This window comes from Apteryx rowi, unplaced genomic scaffold (genome assembly GCF_003343035.1).
Source record: "Apteryx rowi isolate R43461 unplaced genomic scaffold, aptRow1 scaffold_32, whole genome shotgun sequence".
Classification (NCBI taxonomy): Eukaryota; Metazoa; Chordata; class Aves; order Apterygiformes; family Apterygidae; genus Apteryx; species Apteryx rowi.
The window spans coordinates 3,604,368-3,619,288 of NW_020449641.1; the positions used below are offsets into that span (position 1 = coordinate 3,604,368).

Below are 14,921 nucleotides of genomic sequence, written 5' to 3' on the forward strand. Positions count from 1 at the left end.
TCCCGCAATGCTTTCCCTGACTATTTTCCTCACAGATCAAGAAAGCTACCACAAGTTGTCTAGCAGATAGTGTTGGGTGCCAGTTCTCAATGGCAGAATAGGAGAGCACAGCTTTAAAAGTTTATTTGAGCGCACAGATTTTTTTGAGATATTCAGGCATGGAAATACAGGACTCCAACAGGCTGGAGCAGCTGCAGAAGCAGACAAAATGGGGACTGTCAGCTGCTCAGAGAAATTCCTGTATGACTTTGTCTCAGCCCTGTCCCTGGCTGTTTGCTCCAACCCTCCCTCATTTGACCCCTCGGTGGCTTCACCCTTCTTGCTGCAGTTTGCTCTTCTCCCCTCCCTTCTTTTAGCTGGCTACTTCCTAATCAATGGCAACCCTCCTTTTGCTGACCTCACAGCGTTGTGTAATAGTGTATTACACTCCTTCCCCCATCCCATCTGTTTAGATGGATAGCTCTTTGGAGCAGTTCCCTAAACTTGTCCCATTATGAGTTGATCTCAGTTGATTGATGTAATAAATGTGGTGCCAATGGTGATGATTAACTGCAGTCTTCACTTTTAAAGCACTGCTTTTTGGCTCAAAAGGTCAGAGTTCTCCCACAGCCCAGCTGTGAGACAAAGTCACTTAGGTTCTGGTTCGCAAAGATTTAGGCTGCAAACCCTGATCTTGCTGGGAAGTTAAGTACCTGAACAAGTGTTCCTACACCAAAATGCTTCTGTGGAATTGACCCTGTTCTCTAAGGCAACTGCCCGCTGTGCAGTGGGGGATCATTAACACTGCCCTGCTTTCCGAGGAAGTGGTAGGCATGGACCATCTCCCATGGGTAGATCATCCAGCGCAGTCAAGGAATTTCTAAAGTAACTAGGAAGGCAGGATATTTTTTCCTATTTATTTGTCTGTCACAAATCAGTGTGTCCAGAGTGTTCAACCATTATCAGATGTTTGAAGGTGTATGCTGGCCTTGTTCCCTCCTGGGAGGAGGCAGAGCTCAGGCTGACAGGGTCACCAGAAAGCACAGGAGTCAGGATGGTGCTGTTCGTGCTGTGCCATCCACCTCACTGTGTTCTCTTCTTCCCAGGAGGTGAGCTTGTTCTGTCCTGTGAGGTCTTCTTCACCTTCTTAAAGGACTCCCGGACTGAGGTGTGGTGGACCATAGATGGGAAAAACACAGATGACATCATGGACCCCAAGATAAAAGTCACACAAAGGTAACACTTAGTAATGTAGACCTTCATTTATATCTCACCCTCTCTTTGGATCCTGCAGAGGGGTCCTGGGTACAGATGTGCAAGAGTACTGTATGTTCCTCTGCTAGAGCTGCCCAGAGTCCTTGACCTTAAACAGAGGATAAGTTATGGCACACAGAGCCAGGAGACAGCTCATTTCTGAATGGCAGTTCAGAGATTGCTCCAGCAGATGTGTGTTCATGTGGCTATCCCAACAACAAGGCAAGTGGTTAGATGAATAGTTCCAGACAAAAGAACATCAGATCTTTGGAGGCCTCCTACCATCCCTCTACTCTTGCTCTTCCACCACAAATACTGGGGACCAAATACCCCACTTGTCTCAGTAGAATTGTAGAATTCCTCCCTCTGTCACTCAGAAAACTCTGTGTCTGCACCACCCCATGATGAGGGTCAGGAGCTCGGGGAAGAGGCCTGTGGGCCCTGCCAGTGCCTCGTCTTACAGAAGGATTCAAGGGAACTTTATCCAGCAGTTCACACCATCACTCATTCAGGTCCTGATAGGGTGACAACAGCTGGAAGTGTCAAATACTTAATTGCCCAGGTTTGCAAATCTACTGTGGGATTTCACTTCTAAAACATGGACAGGCACAATTTTGTTTACAGGAATGTTCCAAAATAGCACAAATGAAAAAATCTTTCAAAAGCCAGAGGCTGAGAACAAAAATGTAGTATTATATGTAGTAGTTATTAGGAAGAATAGAGGTTCGATTACATGAAGAACCCAAATGAGGTTCAGAATTCCATTTGCTGGGTACTGAACAACATGTCGAAGGCAGTCACTGCTCCAATCAGTTTGCAAACCTATGTAGAAAAATAAGAGGCAAAAGGAAATATTGTTATCCCCATTTTGCAGATGATAAGTTCAGGCACAAAGTGAGTCATCCAGGATTGCACAAGGAATGTGCGATGGACTCTGAATCCAGAGTTCATAAAATCTGTTGCTTTGTAGGCAAGAAATTCTTTGTCTCTTAAAATACAATGTGACACATCTGCAATGAGAGAAGTATGAATGGCAAAATAACGTAAGCAAAATCAGATAAAGGAACAGTCGCAGCTGAAATTTTCCATATTAAAATGTGAAATATATATCAATTCTTAAGTATCAGTTTAGGTGTTTTTTAAAGAAAGGCTCAGGTTCCATCAGGGAAAGGACTGTTCATCACTAAGAACTCACTGTGGTTTCACATGTGTAATGTTCTAGCTTTTCTCTTCCAGTGAAATTATTGGAAATTTTGAAGACAAAACTATCATAAGGACTCTAACGGTTGCAAAAGCCACACCAGAGGACTTGAAACGCAATTACACTTGCTATGCCAGAAATGCCAGAGGGGAGGACCATAGCCAGGCCGTAGTGCGCATGAAAGGTAAAATACTTGCAGAGCATGGGTGTAAAATGAGGCACACTCAAACAGGACTGTTGGTCCTACAAAACAAAAGGGAAACAAATAATTCCATCAGGTGCTTTTCCCCAACACACACTGTTCTGTACACACTGCAGTATTACTGCTGCCCAGATTGCACTTCTTCTTGCCAAGGGTGCATATCAGATACATCCTACTGTGATCAAAGGCCTGGGGAGAAAGAAGGAAGCGTAGAACTGTTTTTTCATCCCATCCACGTACCACAACTGAAGCAGACCCAAGGGCACAGGCTGTTTGTACCAGAAATGATCTCAGCTTACTTGATGTCCCTCTGAACMGGGAAAGAGCAAGGAGAGTGTTAAGAAATCCCTTCTCCAAGTGTGTGTTGTGGTTTTACAGATAAGCAGATACACAGAAGCGAACCTCCATATAGCACTGAGATGGGAGTCGAATATGTGAGCCTGGAGACAGCATGGTATGGCCGGGAGGGCTGAGGGGAGAGGAGCATGGGCTGGTCCCCTTCAGAAGATGATGTTGGTTCCCCAGGGGTTGTACTGCTCCATGGCTGCACTGGATGTGGGCGAATCTGGAGTGACTGCTGGGGTAGCGCCGTCCTTAGCAGGCCTGGCTGGCTCACTCCCTTGCATAGCTAGGATTCCCACTGCCCTTCAGCCCACAGCCGACGCTGCCCTGTAGTCAGATGCTTGAGAGTTTTGTTTGACCCAGGAGCTACCAGTTGGCCATCCATCCTTTAGAGCATGTAGACTTCAAGCCAAGATACCTTAGGCTGTAGTTTATCCCAGTCCAGTAGTACTTGATGGTACTGCATTGCTACAGCGCAGCAGCTGTAGGACCTTTCTGGGTGATGCTCTCCCACCTAGAACTGGGAGTTTCCTGATTTCCTTTGCCCCCACATTCACTTCCAATTTCAGTGTGTGCTACGCAGGGGAACATGCATGTATCTCCTGCAGCAGCCTAACCCAAGGCTCATTTCTTTCTGTGGTGCTCTGACACCACTCTGCAGCTCAGACAAAATGTGTCATGAGTCTGTTAAATGCATAAAAAAGTGGGAGGAGGGTTTAGCCCTGGCCTGTTTCACAGGGTATATATAGCAAGGGCCATCAGCACAGAACAGAGCAGCTCTCCCCTTGCTGGGCACTAGGAACTGAAACGCAAACCCACCTACCACCAGAAAAGCATGGGTGAGTTGGATCTGTGTATCAAGGTACATTGAACTGTGAGCTGGCTTTCCCTTTGCAGACTAGCAGAGGTCAATATTACAGAGAGTTCCTTGTGCCAGGGTTACCTTTTATCAAATTTTAAATACTACCCAGGCCCGGAAAACTCATTCTGGACTGAGTATGGAATTATTTTAACTAAAGCTGTCCATCTCCTTTTAACACTTGCATTTGCAGCCTGGACCAAACCATCTTTTGCTTGTTGCATAGAACAGGCCTCTGAGATTGGACTTTACTGAAAAAAGCATCAGACATTGTTAAAGTAGTGTTCGTTCCTGGAAAGCTGCCAGAAACTCTCCCTAAATAGGATCTCTGCATACTGGAGATGCCCATAGCTCTCTCCAAGCTTGGATTTACCAGGAGGTCAGCAGCAAGGAGGGTGCAAGGAACAAACAACCTGCTGGGCTTGAGCTTTTCAGTGAGAAGCCCAAGACCTCCTCTAGAAGGCAGACTAAACTCTTCGACATTCCTCAGGGAGTGGGACAGTCTAAGCGCAATGCCCAGGGGTTTTACTCCTTGCTGTGATAATGCCCCATTCTAGACACAAGCATCTCAGCATAGTTGGCATGGACTGATCCAGCAAAGATGAAAAGGACAATTCAGAGTGTTTTTTGCTATTGACAGCTTTCTTTCATCAAACGTGCTTGTTTTTTCCTGTTTCAAAAACACATCTGACAGAAATAAGAACTAAGCCTTTAGTATAGTTATGTGAGATTTCCTGACTAAGGTGGATATTTCTGCCTCCTTATCAACTTCCTCTAGACCTTTGAGACCTGCTTGCTGCAATTTAGATCTCCCTTCTCCCATAAGAGATGCTGCCCTCCCTTGTATAGCTCATGCCACTTTCTCCCTCCATTTCTGCCCCAATAACGTGGGAGGGCTCACAGAGATCTTTACTGGGAGAGCTCTTTCTCTTCTTTCATACAGTCTATTACCAGTGTGGTTGCTGGAAGGATAGGTTGCAAAATCTTCTTTTCGCCAAGGCCAGTACATCCTTAGTCCTGGTCCTCTTTCATTTTTAGTCCCGCTCATTTGAGGTAACCCTTTTCTGGATCATTAGAAAGGAACAATAGATCAAGCACACAATTAAAAAAGGCTGGAACCATCTACCAGCATGTTCATCCTACATCATTCTTCTGGGATGGTAATGTTTGTACAGGTAGCAGCAGAGAATCTAAAACTTTCAAATTCTTTCTCTGTACAGCAGTGCCTAAATGCTGTTTCCAACGGACTGATCTTTACTATCCACTCCCTTCTCTTCCTCTCCTGCTTGCTCCTGCTGTACCTGAGGCAGTTGAGTAGATTCCCTTTGAGTAAGCCTGGTTACTTACAACCCTTTGTTTCTGCTCCATTTCACAGCAAATTGCAAGAACCAGCCCAGACCACTGCTGGCAGAACAACCTTAAGCTAAGCTCAAGGCAGATCATCCCATCACACATAGGAATATCAAGCATGCCAGAACCTAATCCCCCACTTGCCTTCCAGTTTTTAGCAAGTAGCTATACATGTTGGCTATAAGAAAATGTCTCTCTTCAACCCTTTCTTTATATTAGTTTATATATCTTTCCTGCTTTTCTGGAAGGTTTCCCTCTCCTTCTCTTGTGCTGGAGCTGCTGCTGCTGCTTATCAGCTGATGAAACTTGTTAAATTCTTTCCATTTTCTTTTTGGTGGTTTGGTTTCCAATAAAACTTATTAAGTTTTGTAAATTTAATGTTTTGACTTACTGCTCTTCTGTTGGGGCTCTTGCAGTGCTTCAGAATAATCATCTGTATGAAGAATTATAAAGGTTGCTCAAGGAGGCTCTAGAGGTCAGTAAAGGCACAATAGAGGGAGGCTCCCTGCGGCTATGTGAACTGTCCTTGAGCATTCTTAGACTGTTACAGAAGGGGAAGACAAGTAGTGGTAAACAAGTCAAGGAGGGGGCTGACAAGCCCCTCCACGTGAACAGCAACTATTGCACCAATCATATATCTGCTTTAGGCGCGTGGACAGAAGCTGTAAACCAATCATACAGCTATTGCTAGTGCGTGCTTATTGCATGTTCTACAGCGAACGCCGCTTGCTTGATAGCAGCTAACCAATCAAAGTGGCCAAGGTGCCGCGTGCCTGTATGCCATGACTGCACAAACATATATAAGATGAGCAAATTGCTGAATAAAGCTGGAATTGAATCTGCATTCTGCGACTGCATCTGATTCTTTCCCGCTACTCCCACAGACCGCGACACTCTTCTCTTATCGTGCAATTTACTAGTGCGCATGTCATCTGCCACCTGAATCACCATAAAAACTGAGTTGCCCAGAGATACAGTTAGCAGAGTTATTTCCTGTCCTTAATTTAAGGAAACAGCAGTGGCATGTCAGACACTGTATGGAGGGAGTCTGCCATGTTGTGGTTTGGTGTGCAAAAGTTGTCCTATTTGTTTGCCAGCATTTCAGCTTTTCTGAGATGAACACAGATTCTTCTTTCCTGACAGAAAAAAATCAGGTCATGGCTAGTTATATCCTTGTTATCAGTCTGGGACAAGCCACAAGAACTGTGTGTGTTTGATGAGGAGGGAAGGTGGTGGCCATGACTTTTATTTTGCTGCAGGTGAGCTTTGGTTGGCTTTTTGCTGTGGTGTTGCTCTAAGAGGTTGCACATGCTCCTGAGAAGGCCACGGTCCATGAGCTGGCTTTGGACTGTGCAACTGGTTTCCATGTACAGGTCATTGTACCAGCTGGCTGCTCACAGTGTCTCACTCAGAAGCAGAATTCCAACCCTTGCTCTGACTTGTATTGATGCCTGTGCCCCGCCAGTCCCACCCACACCTGGTAACCCAGAAAAGGTACTCTAGGATGGCCAGCCATTGCGCGTCCTACCAGAAGGGCCTTGGCTTGGCCATGTTCCTCTGAAGGGCCAGCTTAGCTCTTGGCTGTTATTCCCCGGTGTTCCACTTTGTTCCTTGGCTGCACGTGACACAGACTTGTTCCTACTTAGCTGAAGGCCCAGCCTGTTCTGTAAAGCAGGACCCCTCTTTCTTTTCAAACTCAGTTGTGCCACCAAAGTACACCGTGGAGCTGGCCTGTGGACTGGGAGCAACCATCCTGCTCGTTGTGGTGCTGATAGTCATCTATCACGTTTATTGGCTTGAAATGGTTCTCTTCTATCGGGCCCATTTTGGAACAGATGAAACCATTCTAGGTAAGAATTTAAAGATGTTACGTTCATTTTATCCTGCTACCGGCCAGACCCTTCATTTGTATATAGGAATTTTCATATAAGCTCTTTTAACCCTCTTCACAGCCAAATAACATTTTGACCTTCCATGTTTATACCTGCAGGTTTCTGGGTCATTTTAGAGCAAGAGATGTCAGACTTGGGACTGGGGGAAGGAGAGAGAGAAGTCCTCCATGTTCTCAGCAGGGGTGAAGTGTGGACATGTCAGGCTCCCTGGACGCTGCTTCACTGAAGGCTAGCTATTTCATGTGATCAAAACAGTCAGAGAAAAGTTACCAAGTTTCAACAAGTCCGTGGTTTCTCTGGTCACTCTGTGTAAGGATTAGAGAAGCAGATGTGATTTGTTTTGAGATGGGTGAAGGCATCTGAAAGGGGGAGGTTATTAAGCGTCTAAAGCACAGGATCTGGAAATGACCCTTCTATCCTCAGTTTTGCCACAGCCGCCTTATRCTGCTGGAAATTCATCTCTTAAATTCTGAGCTGAGATTTCTCCCTCTGCAGGATGAGGAGGATGTTAATTTCTTGCCCTCACAGCCTGTTGTGTGAACCTCCCGAGGGAGTGCTGAGGCTCTCAGAGGATGTAGTCAGGGTGCAAATCTCTGTTTGGTGGGATTGCTCATGGGACTTGACAGTAATGAGAGCAAGCAATGTCAGAGATGTAAAAGTATAAGGGAAACTGCACAGAATGAGGTGGTTATGTTGTTGCAGTCTTCTGCTTCAACAACCCAGTGGTGTCTGGGTATCTGCCCATTCAGTCAAAGGGGCACCGCTGCTCTCTTGTAACTGTAGAGATCAGTGTGTTTTAATTCATGATACCTGGAAAGCCCTGAGGGCTCAAAGTGGGCCTTCATATTTGATTTTCCTCTGAAGCAAGTCAAAGACTCAGCCAGTATCACAAGTGTCTCTTCTGCTCTTTGTGATTCTCTGTAATCCCAACACTCAGATGGGAAGGAGTACGATGTATATGTGTCCTATGCACGAAATGCGGAAGAGGAGGAATTTGTGCTGCTGACGCTGCGGGGAGTCTTGGAGAATGAGTTTGGGTACAAGCTGTGTATCTTCGACAGAGACAGCCTCCCCGGGGGAAGTGAGTATTTCACAGGGTGCTGTGCTGCATGCACATCCTCTCTTCCTTATTGTCTTTGTGGTACTGATAACTGATAGGAGCTGGCCTCTCCAGCTTAACTTTATCCTTTATTTTCCCCATCTCTGTTAATCATCTCTTGTTGGTATCTTCTAGTATTTTTGTTTCACATTACAATGCAGCAGATGCTCCAGGCCACCTGAAAGGCTGCTATGGGAAAGTGGTAGAGGTTGCTCATTTCCATTGCTCTCTCCAAGAGTGATGTACGAGGAGTGATGGATCTAGCAACACAAGGCAACTGGCCCATTGACCTTTGTACAAACCTCTGAGCTGCCTTAAGAAATGGGGGTGAAGTCAAGGCTAGAAAGGAAAGACACGGGGAGAGTATGATACTGGACCAGACTGGTAGGCCTCAGACAGCATTAGTGAGTGACCATAAATACCAGGAGTGTTTGCTTCAGGGAGGGTGGAGAACACCCTGCCAGCATCAGTGAGAAGATAATGTGTCTTCCCAGGAGGCCTCCCACTCACCCTCATTAATTAGAGAGTCTATGTCTAAGATAGCATACAATTGGTAGCTATGATTAAGAATACTTCGTTGCGTGTAGTGGGACTAATCTCTTCACTAAGATGTAGATATCCTTATTGTTGTTTCAAGCTAAATCATATGCCACGGTTCTAGTCAAAAAGCCCCCTACAAGGATGAAGGGAATCACCAAGAATGGAAGTTTGTGGAACTCTCCAGATACACGTATAGTCACAGAGGTACCATAGCAAGGACACAAATCTACCCAACACTCTCAATTTCTAGTGTCTGGGAGGCCAAGGTGGCTCTAGGGTCCCTGACCCAACTAAGAGATCAAAGCCTAACCGTTGTCAGTGCACAGACCGCTTGAACTCATGGGTTCAGGTCAGGACCCCACCGACATCAGAACTTGTGCAGATGAAGTCTGTGTGGTGTTGACTCACTTACTTACTTTCGGGTGGGACAGGAGGGACTGCTGGAGTCCCAGTCCAGCCTGAGCTGTGTGGGAGGAAGCAGAATCAGTTCAGGATCCTTTTATCTTTCTCTCCTAGCTCATTGCCAGACTACAGCACCTCGAAGTTTAAGGGCAAATAAATACAGGTGCCCCAGGGATGGGAAGAGAGCTGTAATCCTGACACTGTTAGTTCTAAGGAAAGCCTGAATCACTGGCAGGTCATCCTCCAGGCTCTGTTTGCTTGGTGCTCAAAGCAGGTTTGCAAGTGCTAATAGTTCAGGTTGTTTAATTTGGGAGGCTAATCAGTAGAGCAGCTTCCCTCTCTCTGTGCTGCTTAAGACTGCTGTAGGCCAGAAGTGTATTCACTGGTTGCATGAAGGAAGTCAGTTTACTTAGTAAGGCTTCTTGTCCTGTTGCAAATACTGCCTGTTGGCTGGCTAGCTGTACTGCCTGCAGCCACGCAGCCTTCAGCATTTGCACACCAGATTGTGGTCTCTGCCCATGTCTCCTTGACTGCTGAAGTTTGAGGAGATCTCAGCTGATGGCAGCAGGGCTGCAGGCAGACAACTGCCTCCTTCCTCCCACTCAAACCTGATCCAATTCTCTGCTAGGTGAGAGAGAGAAAAAATAAAAGACAGAGCTAAAAGATTAAAATCAGCCAAGCTGTGCTGTGGTGAACAACAGCCTGTGTGGCAAAAGAAGAACCCCTGGGTCAGGTTGCCATTTGTCTTGGTCATGGGTAGGTGTGAAGCGAACAGCTAGCAGAGTAGTCATGGCTGTGTACTCTCATCTGCCCCACTATTCTGCTGTGTGCATGGTCAAGGACACACACGGCTGCACGTTGAGCTGTGCTTGCCATAAGGAGATGCCCTGCTGAAAGCTTGGATCTTGTGCTTGATCCAGAGAAGTGTGTCCTCAGGTTGCCTTTGGCTTGTTCCAGCTTCCGTCTGTGGAACAGCAATGTTGGCATCATGATGCCCCAGTGCAGAGCTCCTGAAAGGGGGTTTCAAGAAGGACATTGCAGCTTTACTGCAAAAGCTCTTCTGAACAGATGCTGGCCACTGCCTGTTATAAAAGGGTTGCAAGCTCATGAGCCAAGCTGAATGGATAGATGCTAGTCTCTGCCATTCCTCCACTTCTCTCCCGCTTGTGCACAGACATGGGACTGTTGAAAGGAGAGGCACACTGTCTACCAGGCAGCCCAGCTGCTGAACTGGGCTTTCCAGAACTACCACCAGCTCAGAGCTCAAAACAGCTGCAGCTAGCTCCTGCACACAGACCTGTTCTCACCAGTTGTTCCTTGGGACTTACATCTCCCTCCTGTTCCACTCTGCCACTTATTTCCATCCTTCCCTTTTTTCCTCCTAGCTCAGCTCTCTGTCCACAGCCCCAGCCCCCCCCCCCCCGGGAGTGCTCCCATCCCTGCACACAGCAGTAGTCACTGGTTGCCTTAGTCTGATGAATTCAAAGGCCAAGACTTCCTGAGCACTGAGAGGGTCACTTTTAGTTGCAGTGCCATATGCAACACTATTGTGGCTTCCCCACCGCTTCTTAGCTGGGATTTGACTAATCTCCTTCTTGGGGAAGCATGCCAGGCCAGGAAATAGCTTTTGGCAGCTGGTGTCTTGCCTCCGGTGTGTGCATCTGTGTCATAGGTAGAGAATTATGTTGTCCTTGATGAAGAAACAGTGGGAGATGGATTATCCTGCTAGTGTGCTGACAGGAGCTAATCAAACGTGCTTGACAGCTAAATGAAGTTATGTGTAAGTGTTATTTTATTCTCCATTGTATCTTCTGACCAGTCAAGAACATTCCCTTGTCAATGAAGCGTGGGAGATCCTGCAACAGAGGGAGCAATCTCGGGGATTCACAGTTGCAAAGAGGCTTCACATTAATTACAGAAAGGTGGCTAAGGACAATCTACCTGCAAATGTTAGAAAACCATAGAGGATCCACAGTTACCATGACATGTATTCAGCTCTAAGGGTGTCATTTTTGGACACTTCATTAAAAATCCTCTGAGCAGTTGCACTTGTCACTTCTAGAAACACAAATCTGCTTTCATCAATGACAGTAACAGGAACAACTGGATGAAAAACAGTAGTTAGGGTAATAGGATTTCCAGAGTCAATTAACCTGTAAGGACACTTAGGGAGGGCATAGATAATTCTTGTGTGTGCTTGCTGTTGGGAAACCAAAGCAAGAGAGATGAAAGGATCACCCACAGTCATTCTGGACATCAGTCAAAGGAGGATTTAAGCATAGGCTTCCTGCCGCCTAATTGGATTGTCTTTTTTCACTTGAGGTCATGTGTTGTCCAGCTGGTCCAGGGATCAGGCCCTACAATTTTTATGCTTTGCTCTGAACAGTCTCTTTTTCCACAGTCTCTAGAAGGAAGCTAAATCTGAGCCTACCAAAGCAGCCATCTTTGCTGCTTGGCATCCTCATGGCATCGAATGGTGTCACTGCCACATAGTACAGCGCTTTTTACATGTAGCTACCTCAGGCACCTTGTCCACATATCATGGAGAGACAGGCAGACTGAGGCTGGGAGCAGTAGATGTTATTGTCTGGGGCAGTGGGTACCAGTTGCAGGGTAGGAGGCCCTACCTAGGATCACTTTCAGTGTTGGGATCACTAGCGTARTCTCTGGAGAGGGCCTCCAAGGGATTTTATTGTCCCCTCTGAGAGGAACCTGGCATCACCTTAGCAGCTCAGCAGCCTGTTCTCAGCCATCACTAACCACCTTGATGTTTCTTTCTCCCAGTTGTCACAGATGAAACCCTGAGCTTCATCCAGAAAAGCCGCCGCCTGCTTGTTGTCCTGAGCCCCAACTACGTCTTGCAGGGGACACAGGCCCTGCTGGAGCTCAAGGCTGGTCTAGAGAATATGGCCTCCAAGGGCAGCATCAAAGTCATTCTAGTGCAGTACAAAGCCATCAAGAAGAGCAAGGTGAAGGAGCTGAAGCAGGCCAAGGCAGCCTTGACTGTCATTAAATGGAAAGGCGAGAAATCCAAGTTTCCAAAGGGCAGGTTCTGGAAGCAGCTGCAGGTGGAGATGCCAGTAAAAAAATTAGCAGGAGTTCAAGCCTCGATGGGCAAGAGCCTTCATATTTCTCCCTGAGAAATGTTTGACACTATCATAAAAAAAAAAAAAAATCCACAAATTAGGCTGGGGAGTGGGAAGGAACTCAGGGTTTGCCATGAAAGACCCTGTCCCAAGCATTTCAGAGGACAGTCATGCTTCCCTGCAGCTTTCCTACTGCCCTGACCAAAGATGCACACACCTCCTTTCTGCAAATGCTAACACTTTTAATCAACTACAAAAGTCCCAGGCTCAAGGTCTGAATTTGGACTGTGTAGGTGGGGTGCAGCCAGCACCTGGTGATAGCATGGCATTTGTACAGGCCAGTACTCCAAGCTCCAATTTCTACTGGACCCTCTTTAAATTCCCAGGCAGGGCTCTTTTCCTCTGCTAAGAGGCTTCACTCCTTCCTGTTYGCTGATCCCCACCATGGAGCCTGGGGGACAGTTTGAACAGTGTCTCCAGTGTGGAGCCTTTCACATGTGTCCCCGCCTCATAGTCCTGCAGGATCGCAGAGTTCTGCTTCCGTGGGGGAAGCACACTACAGCCCCTACACTCTTGAGGCTCCTCGTTGTCTCTCCCCACACTCTTGTAGGAGCAGATGCATTCAGGTAGTTTGCCAGTGTGAAATGGCTGTTACAGAAGCAAATCTTTTTGTTTTTTTAAAGCTCTGCTATGTGCTATGTGTATTATATCATTTCTACTAATAAGTGGTCAGTCTCTGGGACTCCGCAGTCTTCCAGGTGTCCCAGATCCTTCAGGGCTGTAATGCTCTTAATCCAGGGGAATCTCTTGTTAGCACAGGTCATGGAACATGTGTGAGAGGTGCTTATTTGTAGAATAAACTCAGGGACTTCACAAGCACTGCAAGGAACCCCAATTTACTATTGAACCCCCCTGCTCTGTCTGCGCTGCTCCGGTGGGAAAGCATTGTGGAAGGTGCTGCCAAGGACACCAGCACACTAGATATCTGCCCAGCTTCCCAGGGAACCCCACAAACTTACCTGAACTTTCCTTCCCTTATTAAAAGCTATTAGGTCTATCCAGCTGGATAGCACCCCTCAGATGATACTGGCTGGGTATGATGAGCATCACTGTTTTTGTAATTCAGGGCTCGGGTTTAAACCCACCTTGGTTTTTACAGAGCAAACCTCTGCCCCTCTTGTTCTCGGTTCAAAGCTGCAGAACAGGTCTGTCTCAGCTTCTGCAGCCTTTCACAAAAGCCACAGAGTACCAGTCCTTGCTTAAATGGGAGGCAGCAGGCACAGGAAAGGGCCTGTGTGTTAATGCGCCTGCAGACGGGCCTTTCAGACGAGGGGGGAGTGTCCCTTCCCTGGTGGGACAGACCAGAGCACAGCGGGCCTTGGCTGGCACTGTTGTTCACAGTGTTTTCACATAATACTACAAGCTCTGGGGGTGCCTCCATATTCCCATAGCTGCCTGTGCAAGGGCCTTCTCACATAATTGTGGAATTCAATGTTGCACACACTAAGTACGTTTAGTTTTTGTGGATAATGATCGCTCTTGAGTCAGCTCTGACTCATGCTTTCACTCTGCTGGTGTCCAGCGGGTGAGGTGTAGCCATCCATAATGGCATTAAAAAGGCACTACAAGTCGGAGTATGTGCACTATTCGCTCAAGTGGGCTGCGAGGTTTGTGGGTGACCCAGCAAGCAGCCCAGCTTTAAAGGTGCGGGGCTGATTCCTGGTGTCAGCAAAGCCCCCTTGCCCTTATGATTACTAATGGTATTCCAGGGGAGCTGGGGGCCCCAGCCACCCACACCACTGGGCCAGGTACTGTAAAAATGTGGAACAAATAGAGCTTTCTTCTTTCTCACCTTCCTCTTCGTCTCTCCTCCCCTCCACCCCCAATAAGCTTTGTTTCAAGCAGGTGAAAAATTGCAGTCAGCCTCACTGAAGGCAGTGGAGCTTCTCATTTGCTCGGAGGTGCTTAAAAGTTTTGCTGTTGTTGAGCCTTCCTGCTGTGGTTGTCTGCAGAAAGGCAGAGCAGATTCCCACACACCATGAAGCTTCATTTGTATGAGACAGCACCCAAAAATATGCTAAGCTTTGTGAAGCCGTTGCAACTGCTTCATTTTGCCCAGCTTCATCTTTTTGTTCATGTTTTCAGCATCTCTGTAAGCAGCTGCCAGATCTGCAGGCAGAGGGAAGGCCCTGAGGCCAAAGCAGAACTGTGTTAGATTCCAATTTGATTTTTAAAAGATTGTCTCAGAAATATGCATAAATTCAATTAACATCCCAGACCTCGCCACACTGCATCTCACTTTTGGCTGAGGCACCAAGAGAGTTTCTGCTGATATTTTACTAAGTCTGATTATTTTGGAAATTAAAGCCTCATTTACTTTGCTGTTTTTATTCTAAAAGTTTTCCAAATAAATAATGAGATCGTGGAGTTCAGGATCCTGCGAGGAGGCAGCAGGGCACCAAGTAGGATCGTAACCCTGGACTTCAGGAGAGCAAACTCTGGCCTCTTCAGGGACCTACTTGGAGGAATCCCATGGGTTAGGGCCCTAGAAGGAAGGGGTGTTCAAGAGAGCTGGTTAATATTCAAACATCACTTCCTCCAGACTCAAGAGTGGTGCATCCCTATGAGTAGGAAGTCAAGCAAAGGAGGCAGGAGACCTGCATGGATGAGCAAGGAGCTCCTGGCAAAACTCAACCAGAAGAAGGAAGTCTACAG

At 46.9% G+C, this 14,921-nt stretch overlaps 1 protein-coding gene across 4 annotated transcripts in view; it reads left to right on the plus strand.

The window, feature by feature from the left end:
- The window catches only part of IL1RAP (interleukin 1 receptor accessory protein), a 55,351-nt gene that overhangs the window by 34,076 nt on the left and 6,354 nt on the right, over positions 1 to 14,921 (plus strand). The window contains exons 8-12 of one of the 4 annotated variants that reach the window (XM_026070981.1): positions 1,086 to 1,215; positions 2,470 to 2,618; positions 6,888 to 7,037; positions 8,017 to 8,160; positions 11,905 to 14,625. In XM_026070981.1, coding sequence (XP_025926766.1) covers positions 1,086 to 1,215; positions 2,470 to 2,618; positions 6,888 to 7,037; positions 8,017 to 8,160; positions 11,905 to 12,260 — 929 coding nt within the window. In that variant the 3' untranslated portion in view covers positions 12,261 to 14,625. Of the gene's footprint in view, positions 1 to 1,085; positions 1,216 to 2,469; positions 2,619 to 5,212; positions 5,566 to 5,603; positions 6,025 to 6,887; positions 7,038 to 8,016; positions 8,161 to 11,904; positions 14,626 to 14,921 lie in introns of those variants that run through there. The other 3 variants (XM_026070980.1, XM_026070983.1, XM_026070982.1) reach the window with 3 other exon arrangements.